This window comes from Xiphias gladius, chromosome 17 (assembly GCF_016859285.1).
Source record: "Xiphias gladius isolate SHS-SW01 ecotype Sanya breed wild chromosome 17, ASM1685928v1, whole genome shotgun sequence".
In the NCBI taxonomy this organism is placed as follows: Eukaryota; Metazoa; Chordata; class Actinopteri; order Istiophoriformes; family Xiphiidae; genus Xiphias; species Xiphias gladius.
Window position 1 is genome coordinate 3,661,266 of NC_053416.1, and position 17,157 is coordinate 3,678,422.

Sequence of the window (17,157 nt, forward strand, 5' to 3'; positions counted from 1 at the left end):
AAAGGAAGTTTGAATTCCACGTGGCAAAGATTTGTCAATCCCGAGACGTCCAAGATTTGCCTGACTTTTATCAAGTCATAAGACACTGTAAACACTACGAAGCTTTTTACATATTTATTAACCTCAAAATACACCAACATTTCATTTTCTGCAAGTGATCTAGCAGTTCTTACATGTACTAAGCGCTCAGATAATATAAGACGGAGCACACTTTATGTTTGGAAAATCTGAATGTCCATGGTTCTTTGGTTTTTCACAGCTCAGGACCAAAGTCTGTGGGAATTTCTGACTTCTGGCTGTGAAGAGAACACGGGATCAAACTGTGTTGTCTTTGTCCTGATAAATGGAGGACTTATTTAAAAAAAAAAAAAAATCAATCCCAATCAACTTGATGCACAGGACGTTCATACATCAAATGAGTTGGCATTTTGGAGCCATCTGATTTACTTTAAGATGAAAATCTCTGAATCAACGGGATGTTTTCCCACTGGCTACCGGACAAGTTATACTAGTTCTCATGCTATAATAATAAACAAAGATACCACACTTCCTGTTCACTCTGCATGAAGCCATTTTTCCAAGAAAATGAGAAAAAAAAAAAAGCACCAACTCCATTTGCCACACATAATTTAATCAGTAAATCTTTTCAGTGTACTTCTGAGATGCAAACTGAGAAAATTAGATTATCTGCTTTACTTGGCAACCACTGAGGTCTGCTGGGTAACTCATGCTTAGAGATACAATCTGATTGATTTCAATTTTGTTTGTCCTTTTTAAAAAAAAAAAAAAAATTCTGTTAAATGTGACTGCTCGGGATGTGGAGGACAGGACTGACGGGAAGCTCCTCTTGATGACTGATGACGGAGGAGCAACAAGCGAATTTCATCCAATCAGATGCTGCCACAAAGACAATAGACACCTTTCATTGTGGAAACAGGTTTGTTTACACAAACACAGTCAGCTCATTTGTTTAAGATATACCAGATTTTGGTCTTTATTCCTAATTGCCTGCTATAATGAATCAAGATAAGATAAGAACTGTTGGTCCTGGATGGTGAACTGAGGCTCTCTAGAGGCTGAAATATATTACTACAGATCAACAGGGAATATTTATAGGACAATAAACAGTTTAGCTGTTCTGCTTTAACTGTTCAACAGTGGAGATGCCATGCAAAATCTGTGGCTAAAAAGACTTTTTTCCTACCAGAAGTAATGAAGCACTTACTCTTGTTTCTATGATGGGAATGTAACATTTATTTTCAAATTCCAAACTCTTTTGGCCCAACTGTATAGAGACTGTACAAATGAAGGAAAATGTCTCTCAATCAACTGGAAATATACTGAACAGATGAACAGAAACATACAGTAATTCTGTTATTAGTAAATACAGTCAGTCTGTACTACAGAGTCACACTATCACAGAGGAAATTCAGACGTGGTGCTTCAGTCAGGAAGAGATTTAAAGGGAACAGCGTAACACTTTAAACACAAAGCAATTGTGAACACAAACTATGTAACATAAAATGTAACTGAGCAAAGAAGTAAATATTCATTTAATATTTACAGCGGCTGGCAGCTGAGTGGGTTTTGTTCTGTGTCCAGCTTTAGGATTGTTCACACGGGATGAAAGGGAAACAACATCTGACTAACACCACGGCAGGGTTACAAGTGGAAAATGACTTGGACTGGAAATTTTCACTTCATTTAACAGAGAAGCTCTTCCACTGCTGGGTCAGATTACACGTGGAATGTACGGCATTACCAGCAAATAGACTGCTTCCGCTTAATAATAAAAGTGCAAAAATAATATCTAACTATGAGCCACGAGCTACAATTTCGTTTAACAAGTGAACCACGGCACTCTTTAAGCTCTATGAAGCCTCAAACACGCCACCTTGCAGAAACCTTGCATATAAAAACAATTATTAGCTTCAAAGCTAGCACTGCAGAAATGTTTGACACCTCAGTAGCGGGACAAAATCACTGAAAACTCACTGCAGTTTCTAAAATAAAACCGGGTATTTCAGTTATTTCCTGTTATTGTAAGGCGACATTTTGTTCCCCTCAGTCTTTCTCTGCTCTGTGATGTGAGAAGCTCTTTCACCTCTTCAGGTCAGTGTACACACAAGCTCTCTCTCTTCAGTCATTGGTTAAGCACCGAAACGCAACAAAAACCGGAATCCTTCGTATTTGCTGGTTAAAAAAAACAAAACAAAAAACTGAGGCAGACATGTAGATTGGGCACACCAAAAGCTGAGAGATGCTTTAAACCCTCTTCTTCTTTCCCTTCATTTAACTTTATCCGTATTGATGGACTCCAGTCTTCAGAAGACTCAGAAACACTGCGTCCTGTCAGTGTGCGAGTCACACGTAGCTCAGTTTTTTTGTTTTCTTTTTTTTAAAGATATACACACACCAGGTGGGCACTTTTTTTTCCTTCTAATCCAAATGAAACAAAATCTGTTGCTACAGTAGCAGATAAAAAAAATCTTATTCTATACATTAAAACATCTTAAAAATAACTAACACAAAACCAACAAGTGGAACGTTACAGTGAGCAGGAGCCTGCCAAATTTCAGAAATTTCCTGAGTCAAACTTTTTACAATTTTTTTGGGGAGTTATTTTGTTCTGTTGGTTGGATTCGTATTAAACTACATTTAACAAATCGGTTCGATTAATTCTCTCCACCCTGCTTACTGAAATGCCCCTTTTTAGGAATACCAATGAAAAGTTTTTTAGAGACAGATAAGATGGTAACACTCACGCAGAGGATGTTTTCGTGCAATTATTTGCATCCCGGAGGGCAGTGTAACTGGGGTTTGGGTCGGGTTGGATAGATCGAGTGGAAGAGTTGTGATAAAGTGCATTAACAGGGGGTCATTTTAAACGAGGATCACAATCATCTGCACCTTCAGCTGGACAAAGTTCAGAAAAGAAAAAAAATCGGACAGTAGCCCTCCTTGTCATCTGGACCTGGGGGTAGACTCACGCTGAAGTTCTGAACTTGGTGCCAGCCTGTAGATGCCAGCGGTACGCAGCGAGATGTAACAGTTAAAAGAATGATGGGCTAAGAGACAATATCAAAAGTCTGGATTTACAGCCAAGCAACAAAGTATATGTCTCAGAGCAGTGCAGGTGGGAAATTTTCAATTTTTTTTTTTTATGACAGTACAGTGGTTATCTGAATGTTGAAGCTGCTTTTAAAAGGTCCCATGAAATTGTTTTGAGGTTTCACGGCTGAGGTTTGACGAGGTTTGACAAGTTTTCACACGTTTCCACACGTTTCCACCTGTTGAGCCAGATTAGCCACCATTCTATTTAGAGGTGAAGTTGAAAGTGAGCGCACCTGACGCAGCAAATCCGTCTGTAAACTGTGACAGATGCTTAGTCCAAGTCAGTATGGGTAATAATTTTAATGTTCGCCTTTGTTTTCTGATTCAAATTACGTCGATCTAACAATAATAAGACATATTGTAGTTTGAAGTTGTAATAAAACAGACCTTTGACCAGGATTCATACTTGGAGGGGTCGGCCAACTTGCCCCAAAACCTAGGATCACATCACAGGATGGAAACTGGTCGGAAATGCTACCACGTGAAAACAACTGAAGATGGAATGACTTTGACCTAAAAGTGAATGAGGTGCACTTGCAGAGGTTTTCATTTCACGGGACCTTTAGCGTCTGAGCGACGTGCAGCTCTGACAGATGATCATGCGTCGTCTTAGAAGCCAGAGGGCGTCAGGACGTTCATGTCTCTGGGTTTGAGCTTGTGTGGCCGCGCTCCCTGCCGCCGACCTTCCACTGTGGGAATCTCCAATTTGGGAGGGGCCACCTTCTGAGCGCCAACGTTGTCAGTGAGCCGCGTGGCCTGTGACTTCATCACCTCCATGGGGGTCGGCTTCTGGGCGCCGCGGTACGCCTGCAGTGCAAAGCCTGCTGGGAAAAGTGAGGAGGAAGACCATTTCTCATATTGTGGCAATGAAATTGAATAAGGCTCAAAGGATTGAAATAACGCAACCAGCTTGCAAGGTGTTATTTCTGACTACTATGGTTTAATTCCGCCTTAGATGATTTGTTTACAGCCCGAGACTGTGGTCTGTAGACTACCTCAATAACTTTCTATGATGTCTGGGGGACACGTCTTCCTCATGTCACCGGTCATCCAGCTTTTTGAAACCCTTCTACACTTTACCTGAAGCTCTTTCCTTATAAACACCTGATATCTAAGGAAATATTATACTTAATATACCTGATATAATCATTTTCCTTCATATTGTAAATCTATTACAGCTACTTCTGTCTACTCTGACCGCTCCTCCTGAAAGAGGGAACCCGTCCTCCGACAACAACTTGTCATTGTGTTCTCCATAAACAAAACTGTGAAGTGGTGAATCAAATATCCTGCTAATCATCAACATAATCTGGTTAATCATAACCAGAACACCTATCTTCACGTGAAGACCACCACAAGGGAAGTTGGTCTGCCAATTTACTGCAGCAGCCTCTGCTATAAACGTTTATACAGTATCTTTCCATTTATGTGTATTTATGAGGATTTTTTAAAAAAGAGAAAAAAAACAAAATATAACAAACAAACTATTTTTACAGCCTTGTAAATTTTATCAAGCAGTTGATTTGGTTTGTTGAAAAGTCTGCAAACCTTTTTCTCAGTCCCACCTTTACTCCCCAAACTAAACTCCACACAAACTTCTACCACTTGTCTTAAATTACCTACCCAAAGTCATCCTGGAAAAAAGATTTTGATAGTTTGGAAACCGACTGAACCGTCCCACATGTGGAAATCTAGAGGTGGTTTCTCCGCAGCCGTCAATGATCTAAACCTGGTCTGACTCTTACGTCACCGGGATGCAGAGAAACGCTGCTTCGCTCTTTGCCACAGCCAATCAGTGAACAGACTCACTGGACTGTCAAGCTCTGAATGTTAGTCAGTGTTTGCTGTCAGTCTGAAGGTCATCTGCTTACCCATGAACCCAAATCCTGAATGTAACTGGGACAAAAACAACGAAAAACAAAAACAAAATCACCTTTCACTGAGTTTCTGTGTATGGCTGCAGAAACAGGAGGGAGTCTTGGAACCTTTCTGGGGCTTTGTTCACACACACGTTCAAACACTTTTTGTCAGGATTGTGAGGCGATGCTGGTTACCTGCAGATGTAGGGTCCGATCCTAGGTCGGAGGTCGACTTCTGGACTTGTGGCCGAGGAGTGAACACGCTCCACTTTTCAACCGCACCGCCTATCCCTCCTGCTGCAACGTCTGCTCCTCCCATGTCCACGCTGCTGTTGGAGGAGCTAATGCTGACCTCTGAACCCGTGCTACCGAACCAGGACCTACACAAACACACAAAACACTGTGTAAACTTGAGCGAGTTTTAGATTGGCAGTGTTTATCCCTTCTTCTCGTCAGGATAGAAAGAGGATTTAGACCACGGGACGCTGAATACTCAGTGTGCCTGTGCACCTGCGCTGTTGTCTTGGGGAGCTGTGTGGTGTGCTGGATGGAGTGGACTGGGCGGAGGAGTTCTGCCGCTCTTCTTTGGCCTCCATGCTCTGGATCTGTAGTTTCTAAAGAGCAACAAAAAAAACAGGCTTCAGTCCTAAGTGTTTCCATGGCAACACAGTGTTTCCATTAGTAAAATCATAATTGTACGGGGAAGTAAATTTCATCACCACGGCCTGTTACTCTGGAATCGTCACATAATTAATATTAAGAAGCCAACCTACAACTACAAAATTTAAGAAACAGCTTGAAGGCCATTTTTTTTGGTTTTTCTGCAGCGTTCATGGTGATTAAAACAAAAAACATCAATGACTGAAACGATGCACATACAAAGGGAAAATCTGCTCTGCTGAAACGTACCATTTATGTAATTCGTTCCAAGATCAATTAGCTTTCACCTGCAATAAGTATTTGGATGGTGACACAATTTTCGTAATTTTGCCTCTGTACATCACCACAATGGTTTTGAAACGAAGCCATCAAGGCGCGACTGAAGTTCAGACTTTCCGCTTTAATTAACTGTATCGGAAAGTAAATGGACAAACTAACATAATTAAAAATATAAGGATTATTTTTAAAAACCGTTTCCTGTCCTAACACCCGCTAATTACAAAAAACTGCATCAACTGCATCGTGGTTGTACATACAGCATGTGGTGTGATCTGTGTGTATCTTTACCTGGAGGGATTCGGGCATGCGGTGGTGGTGCCTCGTCTCCTCAGCGGTGAGGCCTTTGTGGGGCGTGTAGCTGGTGTCGGTAAGCCCCGCCCTCTGCTCAAACTTGTACATACTATCCTGGGTCTGCTCTGAGGGAGAAAGAAGAAGTCAATTTAGTAATTATTTAAAGTGACAGTATTTCTTTTTAAATATCCAACAGTAAAAACCAGGCGGCCTTCAAAAGGTTAAGAAGGTTGCGGGCATCCTGAATCCCAGTGATTCCCAGCAGCAAGTCGACACTTTGGATTAAAAAAAAGTACCAAATATCCACAGAATCTTGTTAAACCAGCCCTGCAGCATAATGCACTTCTCATCTTTCAATCTTTGCCCAAGTAAAGCAAAATCCAAAATAAGTAAAGGAACAATTTCTTGACACAGAACTGTACTTAGCTCGACATCTGGGGATGTTTTCCTTCTGCTGTAAATAAAACCTGCCACCAATCACAGTGTTTGAATGACAGACCTTGAGTAGAGTATTACTGTAACATTACCAAGTCAAATAAAAGTTAAAAATATACTGGTACATACTGGTGATGAGGGAATTCATGATGATGGAGGATGCCTTGGTTTTCACTACGCCTGATGACCTGCAGGGGGCGCTGTCCGGCACTGTAGACTGACCCAATGCTTCATTGTCATCCTCCTGGTGGAGACAACACACCACCATCATCATCATCATCATCATCATCATCATCATCTCCATCGCTAAGCTGCATCAGCGTAGACGAGGACACAACAGGCGAGGATGAAAAAACAGCTGTGTGTCTGTTGTGGACGCCATGTCTCACCTCAGCCAGGTGTGCGAACTTCCTTTCCGGGATGATGGGTCGTCTCCACAGGTTGTTGATGCTGATGTCGTGGGGGGGCGTAGACATGGGGGCCTCCAGGTTATCGTCATAGCTGAGGGCTCGTCGGGTCATCCCGATGGGAAGCCTCATCCCGCCCATCCCGCCCATTCCGCCCATCCCGCCCATCCCGGAGCCCTCTATGGCTGTGGACGCAAACAACGGCGGCAACTAAACAAAAGCTTTTTCTTCACTTTCTGACACTGGGAGCGTAAAACTCTTCTTTCAGTTACGGAGACAGAGTGTGATGAAGACTTTTTTCAAGCCTTTTTCTAGTCATTTATTCAACTACCTGTGCCAAAAACAGAGAGGACAAGATATTTTTCAGAGTTAAGTATTTTTACATGTCAAAATATAAGGCTGGCAATAGTCCACGTTTTTCCTTTTGTCAACAAGTACAATGAAAAGACAAAAACCAACAATGAACTGATCTTATTAACTGATAATACTGTCTGAGTATCAAAAGCCTGATATATCTTATTACTTCGTGCCATAGAGCTCCACTGTTGTTCAAAAACTATGCAAAATGAGTCACACTGTTGCACTGACGTACGTTCCTTCATTGTCATGACACACACACACACACAGTAGATTATTTTGAGCCATTCCCAGTCACTTCATCTTGCTGCCATAAATACTCACTAAAGCATTAAAGACTATATAATTAGTCCCCAACAAATGCACCGTTTACTCTGTTTTGAAAGAGTAAAAAAATGTAGCGCCAAAGAAACATTAAACGATATATTTGCGAGACATTTCTAAAGGTTTACGTCTTCATATGAAGCATATGATCCCAGGGTTGAGTGAACCAGACAAAACAGGGAAGTCGCTAAATATTCAGAGATGGACTAACACATTGTTGGTTTTGGTCTTTTAACGGGAACGTGACTGACAATGAAAAAAATCTGAAACGCTGACCTCTGCTTTAACAAGCGTCGGGGGTAAGCTGACCTTCTGTAAATGTTTGCCCCCCCCCCCCGTAGCGCTACAGGGCGCTCCAATGGGTTACTGTTTGCAGACTGCGACAGTTGACTTGTGGACACTACGTGGGACAGTCATTAACTGCCCCGCCTGTTGATAAGCTCTCCAACATAACCTACAGCTCCGTGATTTTGGGTTACTCAGTATGTTGACACACGCACACTAGTGTACTGGTTATACGCGCGGGGGGGCATTTAAATGTCTTATCTTGTTTACGGAAACTTGAATAAAGAGAAAATGAATAATCAGGTTACTTCATGTGATTCATGTTTGATCGAGACCAGGAAGAGACCTAGGATCATAATAGAGAGCTGAACAAGTCACAAGTGTGGAAGTGGTACTTTTACAGTATAGTAGTGAAAACCGGTATATGATAAAGTGGGTGAACGAACAGATACCTGGAACTCAGAACATGCTGCATTCGTTTAGGTTTACAATTCCTTTCTGTTGACAAATGACTGCTGCTGCTGGAAGCTCCAATTTAATGTAGCATTCCTATAACCACGGGGCACGATCCTTTTGTTCCTGTTCATTTCAGGCTGTAGTTACAGATATAAATAGATTTTATTAAACAGTGTGCTATTCAGCGTGCGTCGCCGTGTGTCGTACGCTACGAGCGTGAGATTGTGTGCGATTCCAGTCCTCTAACATTTGTCTGGTGCGAGAGACCAAACGATCTGTGTAATCCGCTGCTCTGCGTGACGCAACATGTTGCTATTTTCTGGTGTATTTTCTGTGTTTGTCTGCTTCCGGCCCGTAACTGAAACCAGACTTCCACCCACGTAACACGTACTGAAGGCTTTAGTGAAACAATATATGAGGTAGGCAGAAACCAGCCGAAGTAGATTTCCCAGAAAGAGGTAGAACAACAAGGCAGGGCATCACATTGAATATCCAGCCATCAGATCACAAACACTACGTGGCCAAAAGTATGTGGACAGACAAACATTTCACTTTTGCGATTGCTGACCCTGCCGTTCCAAAATCACGGGGCAATAATCTGATACTGTAAGAGGCACCTCTCTTCTGGGAAGGCTTTGCACCAGCTTTGCACACATTTAGCCACAAGAGCATCTGTGTGGTCCAACAGTGATGCCGGGTGATAAGGCCTGGCTCACGGTCAGCGTCTCTGATTCGTCCCAAAGGTTTCTGATGGCGTTGAGGTCCGGGGCTCTGTCGCCGCCGGTCAGGTTCTTCCGCACCAAATTGGGAAAACCTGGCTTTGTCAAGTTGAAACATGAAGGCCTCTCTGCCAAACTGTTGCCGCAAAGTTGGAAGTACACTAGAATATCACTGTATGCTAAGCATTAACATTTCCCTGAACCGAGACTAAGGGGCTAAGCGCAAACCATGATAAGCAGCCACAGACCAAACACGTCATGACTTCAGCTGCAAGAAATACTCACATGGTAAGTCGCCTGAGCCAGACATGATTCCAGTAAGACAATGAATAACACCAACCCGGACAGGACCTGGAAAAACGAGACGGAGAGAGGTTTCTTATATTACTAGATCTATATACAGAGGTAATGAACGGAAAACAATGGACTGAAATAGTCTCTGCTGCCCTCCTCACCCTGCACATTTTCCCTTAATATCTAGAGCAGCAGTGAAAGAGATAAAAACAGAGAGTTAAATGAGACAGATGTGGAACAGGCTCTTACCTTCCTGCTGTGCTGCTGCGGTGTGCTCTGGATGGAGTGGTGTCAACGGTTACAGTGGGCTGTCCAAGAAACACAAAAGCCTCTGGCAGTGCATTGTGGGTGAGCAGCAAGGCCAGCGAAGCAGCTAAGGAGACATAAGAGGTCAAAGGTCAACCATGAGACGATCTCATCCATTTCATTCGGAGGCAGAAACCTGTTACACTGACTTCGAAGAGTACTAGTATGCTCTCTCTTAAGACATTTAGTCTGTTTAACCTCATTTCTCACTAATACGGTTGGTATTCAATCTGCATCTAATAACTTACAAAGACAACATGTTTAAAATGTTGGCAAATTTATAAAGACATGTAGAGGGTCTGTGAAACACCCAGCAGTTGCATTTCCCCTTAGTCTGTTAGAAGAAAATCTCTTTTGCCAAACTGCACGAGTTTCTTTTTCATTCTTTACTAACCAGTTTCCACACTTCATTGAAAAAAAAAAAAAAAAAAGATCAGCGAGATGTTTAGCATATTTTTTGGTAAAAATTTCAATTTCAAGACACCAAGTTTTGTACGGCTGCATCACTCCATCAAACTTAAATACTCCAGATGTGCACTTTGGTTCAAAATTCAGCCTCGCATTTTTGGAATCATTGCAAAACTTTAACAGTTCCACTAACATTAATAAAACTCTCTTTTGTGGGTCTAACCAATGATCGGTCCGGTCAGAATTTGTAACGCCGGACAGACTGGCAGAGTAAAAGATGTCGAACTACAGGTTTTCTTTTCAAGTCACGTCCACAAATGAAAAAGGCGGCACACAATGTGGTGAGAAAGGGATACTCATAACAATGCTAACGTGTATGACAAAAGGGATCGTATCCCCTGTTATAAACGGTGGCTGACTGCAGGATTGTTCCAGAGGATGATGGCAGACAGGATGGATTACATAACTCCAGGGGCGCTGCATCACTGAGAGAGGCTTACTTCAAAATAAGAGCTCACAATTTGAACTGTGGGGGCTAGAACGTATAGGGTAGACCTATAGGCAATTAAACTGTGAATATATGCAGAAGCTACATGCCTTTTCTCAACAAGGCTGTGTCAAGCAGCTTGCTACATGAATTGCTTTTAGCTCAAATTAAAAACATTTTTTATACTGTCACAGTTTCACTCAAGAGTCAAGGAAGAAAAGATTGCACCAGAGACACCCGACAACATCTGTGAAATACACACACACACACACACACACACACACACACACACACACACACACACACACACCAACAGCACCCCTGAACAGTAACAAATATATATGGATATATTGAGAGGAGGTTAGTGCGTTGAAATAGATGAGCTTTGGCTGCTTAGCACTGGTGAACTAAACAAGCTGCGACATTTATATAACCATTATACTGTTTCTCCAAATAGTATCATAAACCTGATCCTTTCGTACATTCGCATCACAATCTAAAATAAAATGAACTTGCAGCGGATAACTGTAACAAATTCTGCCGACGCCGGAGGATAGAGGCCACAGCCCCGTACTCGCAAAACCCCATTCAGGCATTCGGCATTTTACGGTCTCTCACAATGAGGGTGGCGGGTGCATTACTGCGAGACGCCGTTGAGACTGGCACGATATCATTAAAAATTCAGCAAATATCAGAATCACTTTAGAGCATCTATTTCCAAGCAATGCTCGCAGGCTGTTTGTTAAGGTGCGCTTCGACGAGGGAGGAAACACAGAGGAGCCTGTTTTAAAACGTGCGTTTCTACTAAAAAAAAAAGCGACTGCTTGGTGTATTTTATCATCCCGAAACGAAGAGTGGCTGCTCCACACTCGCAAAATGTCTGAAATCGAGTTTCAACAGTCTCATACGTCGACCCAGAAGCGTTGCGTCGTTAAATTAGCCATTTTTCGAGCGCAGTTTGGTGGCCGCCGGGGCGGTCTACGGCTAGCGGCGTCGCTCCGAGCTGAAGGACAACAAGATGCCCAACGGCTGGCGACCGACGACGTTTGTCAACGCTGCGGTGTCGGCACAGTCTGCGTTGCTTTCTCTCACCGGAGGTAATGGCGGCTTCAGAGCGACGACTGACACACGGGCGACCCTCCGATGTCGACTGGACCGCGTAGAGAATAACGGAATCGTCGGGTAGCAGCCATTATTGTGTCCGATAATAGAAGCCGTTTCCTGATTGCACGGTACATTAAGTCGTTTTTCTCGCTGCGCATCGCGAGAGCGGAGTTTAAAAGCCCGCGCACGCGCACACGCACAAACGCAATGCAAGCGAAATCCGTCAGGGGCCCGATCTCAAAAACTGCTTTTTCGCCATAGGCCACAGACCGCATACACACATACTGTATTATATACAGTCTATGCCGTTTACCTGCTTCACGATTCGATTCACCATGGCGGGAAAAGCAGGTGTAACCAAGAAGTTATAACCAATAAAATGGGTCATGGTGCTGTTCATTTTTAGAAAGCCAGCACGCACAATAGGAAAAACAAGGAACAAGTTATGAAATTAATTAGAACAGGACTAAATATAGAAAAAATATACAAAATTTTGACAAACACATTATTGGCTGCGTCGTGACTGGTGATAAGTGAACGATCAGTCTGTAAACTGCCAGAGTGAAATGCAGGTTAAAAAAAATGAAGTTAGCGGGATGAAATCAATTGTCATCAGAAATTACTGGATTGTTTCACAGTGTTAGGATTGTATTATGTCTGTCTGTGTTTATCCCATTTTTATTCTTATTAAAATTATTATAATTATATAATTATTCAGTTTAATAATAAACGCTTTTGGTCTCCATAACTTTTCACATCAAAATAACCACATACAGCAGGAAAAAAAAAAAAAGCCACATTGGAGCACATTTCGACACCGGACTGGACAGGAAGGGACAGAGCAGAGTCTACTTCTTAAGGAAGCTTAGGTCCTTTTAATGTGTGCAGCAAGATGTCGCAGATCTCTTTGCTGCGGCCTGCTGGGGCAGCAGCATCAAAGCTGGTCTTACAAACTGATCAGGAAGGCTGGCTCTGTGCTGAGGACTTCTCTGGAGCCCAGAGGGTTTGGGGGGGGGGGCTCAAATGCTCAAGGCTGTCTGTCAAAATCTAGTTTCAGCACCTCGACTGTTTTAGTTTTAGTCGGTCAAGTGAAGCAATTTCCCTATATGCGATTAATCAAACTACCACTATGACAAATTAAGCATTGCTCCAGCACAGGAGTGTCTGGTTGCACTGGACTTAATGGGAGGCAGCAGGTTACATATTCAGAGGGCAGTAGGTGGGTGTGTGTGTGTGTGTGTGTGTGTGTGTGTGTGTGTGTGTGTGTGTGTGTCTGGGGGGGTCAGAAGGGGCCCATAATGTTCTGTGCGGGTTCCCCTTAACAGGTTAATGTGGCTGATGAAAAGTCTTTCAAGCCTGTCCTTATATGCTGTTCTCATGAGTGTATATAGATATAGATACATGAATATCTATATCTATAATTATATATAAATATAGATATATACAGTGTAAATTATTTATAACTTATATATATTTCCAATGCACAGTAAAACACCCAGCAGCATCCTGCAGCTTTTAGGAATATCAACCCGATATGCACTAATGTACAGTGTATTATAGTATATAACTGTCATTGCACGGTTTATATCCATCACATACTATAGTCTAGTTGTGGCTCTACATCTAGTCCCTGTTTTTTATTTCATTATATTTACGTTTGTATATTCACGCAATCTGCTGTTGGTCGTGCTGCGCCTGCGCTCGACCCATGCCACAGGTGACTTTTGGCTTCCGTCTGTCTCCCCCTGGCGGCCGCCTGCACTCGCCTACCCCCCGCCTGACCCCGCCGCAGGCGTCGGGTAAATCCGGGTTCCATACAGGTCAGGTCTCGACCGTGGGATTACGACGAGGGGACCTCAGGCACTGAAGGGGTCGAGCACATTTTGAATACTGAAAAAAGTCAAATTCACCTGCGTGTTTTGACAACGCGCGCGCGCGCACGCACACACACACACACACACACACACACACACACACACACACAGAGAACCACGCTCACTTTCGCTGAGCAACCGGGATGAACTTTGTGCCGCCCGTGAGCCGCAGTCCCCCTCCAGGGCCCTCCCACCTCCTGGTGCGCGGACCAGCATTTGCATAGAGAGAGAGGCAGAGCGCCTCCCTCACTCCTCCCTCGGCTTCGATGGAAGTGCTCCCCTGACCGGACTTTCCTCACCAGTTCGCCCAGCAGAGGAGGAAGTCACACTGGGGCGTTTCACCTCTCCGCGCGGCCACCGCTGAAAAGGAAAAATAACAAACAAAAAAAAACACCCCTCACCGGAGCACGACCTGAGGAACCCCGGTGGTTTTACCCCGCAGCGAATCTCTCTCTCTCTGAGAAACTTCAAACTTTCTGTTGCCGCCGTTGTTTTCCTCCCCCGGTTTTGTTTTTTTTGGGGTGGGGGGTATCCGAGCTGATCCGCGCCATCAAGATGTCTGTCCGGACGAGCCAGAAGACGTCGACCATCTACCGGACCGTGAACGTGGCCTCTCCGGAGCCGGTGAGCAGCACGGTGATCTCGAGCGGGTCGGTGTCGCCGATGCCGTACGCGGTGAACGGCTCCTACGAGGGGGTACGGTACCTGGTGCCGGTGCAGCAGGCCGTGCAGCAGCAGCAGTCCTTCGTCCTGATGCAGCAGCCTATGGTGCAGCCCATGATGCAGCAGATGGTGTCCCCGGTGTACCTGCAGGGTCTGACACACCTGAGCGTCGGCGGCCAGGAGTCCGACCGTCTTTACCAGAGGCAGAGCAACGTGGAGGTGAGCCCCATGTTCAGCCTCTTCTCCTGCGGGGGGGGTGATACTTGTTAAAACCATTACTATTACAAAAAAAGCTGGAACAAAACTTTGTGGGGTCCCGAGCAGGATCTGACGCACCCTCGACATTATGACTTGCAGTGTCAGAGACAGAGTTCACATTATTTGGTCAGTGCAAGACTCACTGCCAAACAGGGGTACCGAAAGACCACACAAGGAATGTGGTCTACTCAACACAAACCGGCGTCCAAACTACCTTTAACCCCCACGGGCCAGCTGGTTTATCTGAAATTAATTTAGCACAGTGCATACCAACAACATCAGCCACCTTTTTTTTTTTTTTTTTTTTTTAAACCACCTTATCACCACCATAAAATTCATAATTATCTTACGGAAAGTTAAAGCATAAAAACGGTTCAGAAACGTGAGACAGCAAGACTCTTAAATTCTTAAGATTCCTGAATTAGACGAAAGAGAAACGGACCACGGCGGGTAGAAGGGCCCGTCCGTTCGGGGCCCTTCAAGGCCGCAGATCGAGCACCCGTTCAGTCGGTCTGGGCCTCGGCTCTGATCAGAAGTAACTCGGGGAAAGTGGAAGGACGAGCTGTAGATGTAAGTAATTACATTAGTAATTACATTAGTAAGAATTCTCTATAGGTTCATTGTATTGTGATTATTTTAATAAATGAAATTCCTGCTTGTACTTCAGGTTCACCTTTGTTTTTTGTAGTTTGTTTTTTTTATGTCTTAATATCCCCCCTTTTTTTTTTTTTTAAATCTCATAACTCAGTTGCTTGGTCTTCACATGTGTGTAAACTGCCTCTGCGTGGATTCAAAAGCAGCTTGTTGATTGGACGGGGTTTGGCGAGGTGTTGTGGAAGCACAAACCAGGTTCCAGCCCCTGGGATGATTCCTTCTCCGGTTTTCCAAAGCCGAACGTGAGCATCAGTCCGGGCCTGGTTTTTCCCCCTCGGATTTTCTGGAGTCACTGATTCCCCCCCAAAATGTCGCCACCCACCCCATGTCTACATCTGTAGCCTTTTTTGTTTTGTTTTTGTTTTCAGTGAATGGTCGCACTCACCTGTTAAAAAACAAAAACAAAAACGTTCATTAGTTTGTCAGTCGCAGCCGGATTCGGTCGCCAGAGCAGAGAAAGTGGGCGACCGCCCTGCAGCCGTCAGAATAAAAAACAGCTGCCCATACAGCGTTGACTTATTAGTTCTCACACCGTGCCTCGAATTGTCACAGCCTGTGGTCAGAGATAAACGGGGGAATCTGACGGACAGGGGGCTGAGCCCACGGAGGCCGTGCGCGTGCCGGCGGTAGTGAAGAAACGACACTTTGACCGTGGGAAGTAGAAAACGGACTTTTTCTCCGTCTTACCTGTGAAGTGTAAATCATTCTGACATAAGTGTCACATTTCAGCAAAGCAGAAGTTTGGACTCGTGTGTGCCTCTGTTGTTTTTTTACCCAATTACCCACCTTAAAAAAAAAACTCACACTATGTGAAGGGGCAGGTCGCGCCTGAGAATTAGGTCATGCAGCCACAAGAACGTAGCAGGTAACCGTCGTTTTCATTCACACTTTTGTTTTCCGTGCGAAAGTGGGCGTAATGTACCTTTTCGGGCTGATCGGTCACTTGCTGACTACACTCACACACTGAATCCTCGTAGCCCAGGGGTTCAAGATCACGTCATTGCAACTTCCCCCGCTTTGATTTTGGCAGGCGACGGTTGTTGCGGGTCATCTAGGGCTGCGACGATTGGTCGATTCATTCAGTTAGTCAATCTGCAGAGAGTTAATTGGCGATTATTTTGATAGTTGAGCAATTGGTTTTGTCTCTTTTTAAGGCAAAAAATGACCAAACGTTGCTTCTCAACTGCCAGGATGCGATGCTTTTCTTTGTCTTCATACATGGTAGTAAACTGAATAACTTTGGGTTTCGGACTTTCGGCATTTGTCGACGTCCCCTTGGGCTATGGGGATTTATAGTGGCCGTCTTTCACTATTTAATGACGTTTTATGGACAAAACCGATTAATCGAGGCATCGAGAAAAACTACGAGGCAGATGGATCGATCGTCTGTTATCTACAGCACACGTCAGACAGCCGTCAGGTATCACGGGTTGGCATCGAATGGCTTTCTCATCCGTTGATCAGATACCTCCCGATTTATGTCATAGGTCAGTCACTGCTAATATTAGACTGAATTTTTCTCCAGGTAAAATGTTCTACTTGACGACTCTGATGCAATTGAGAGATTTAGCTGTTTTTTTTTTTTTATTTTTAATTTATTTTTTTATTTTTTAGTATCGGTACTGAAACTGAGGTAGTGTATTGACACGGGTGTCAACAATTTTTATTTCCAGCAACCGGGGTCTTTGCCATATTTTCCCTTCCTGAGGGGAACGAGTTCTAATGAAGTTAACATCATCCGCTTACATTTACTGAAAGAAAGGAAACTCTTGCCACTTCTGCTCTTTGCCAGTTGACTGATTAGTCGACACTCTGTCACCGTCGCGATATGATGTAGTGTTACGAGTTGTACAGTCACAACAATCGATACAGGCTGTGCTGCCGGGCTTCAGAATCTGTCAGTGGTTAATATTATTGCCCACA

At 43.9% G+C, this 17,157-nt stretch overlaps 1 protein-coding gene and 1 long non-coding RNA gene across 3 annotated transcripts; both read right to left on the reverse strand.

Annotated features, from left to right (window-relative positions):
- Positions 1-121: 121 nt before the first annotated feature.
- On the reverse strand, positions 122-7,186 carry LOC120802739 (putative monooxygenase p33MONOX). 2 transcript variants are annotated; one of them, XM_040150849.1, is made up of 6 exons: positions 7,028-7,186; positions 6,768-6,882; positions 6,201-6,328; positions 5,484-5,587; positions 5,169-5,353; positions 122-3,935 (listed from the first exon to the last, which is right to left on the reverse strand). In XM_040150849.1, exons 1-6 carry the CDS (start codon positions 7,184-7,186, stop codon positions 3,724-3,726), a joined length of 903 nt encoding a protein of 300 aa, XP_040006783.1. In that variant the 3' UTR covers positions 122-3,723. The 2 variants fall into 2 exon arrangements, with proteins under 2 accessions (XP_040006783.1, XP_040006782.1); XM_040150848.1 differs by having other exon boundaries at positions 122-3,938.
- An 18-nt stretch (positions 7,187-7,204) lies between these two features.
- LOC120802740 lies at positions 7,205-11,918 on the reverse strand. Its single transcript, XR_005709261.1, has 4 exons — positions 11,774-11,918; positions 9,730-9,853; positions 9,472-9,537; positions 7,205-7,230 (listed from the first exon to the last, which is right to left on the reverse strand). It is a non-coding gene; the product is annotated as an uncharacterized LOC120802740 (long non-coding RNA).
- Positions 11,919-17,157: the final 5,239 nt, after the last annotated feature.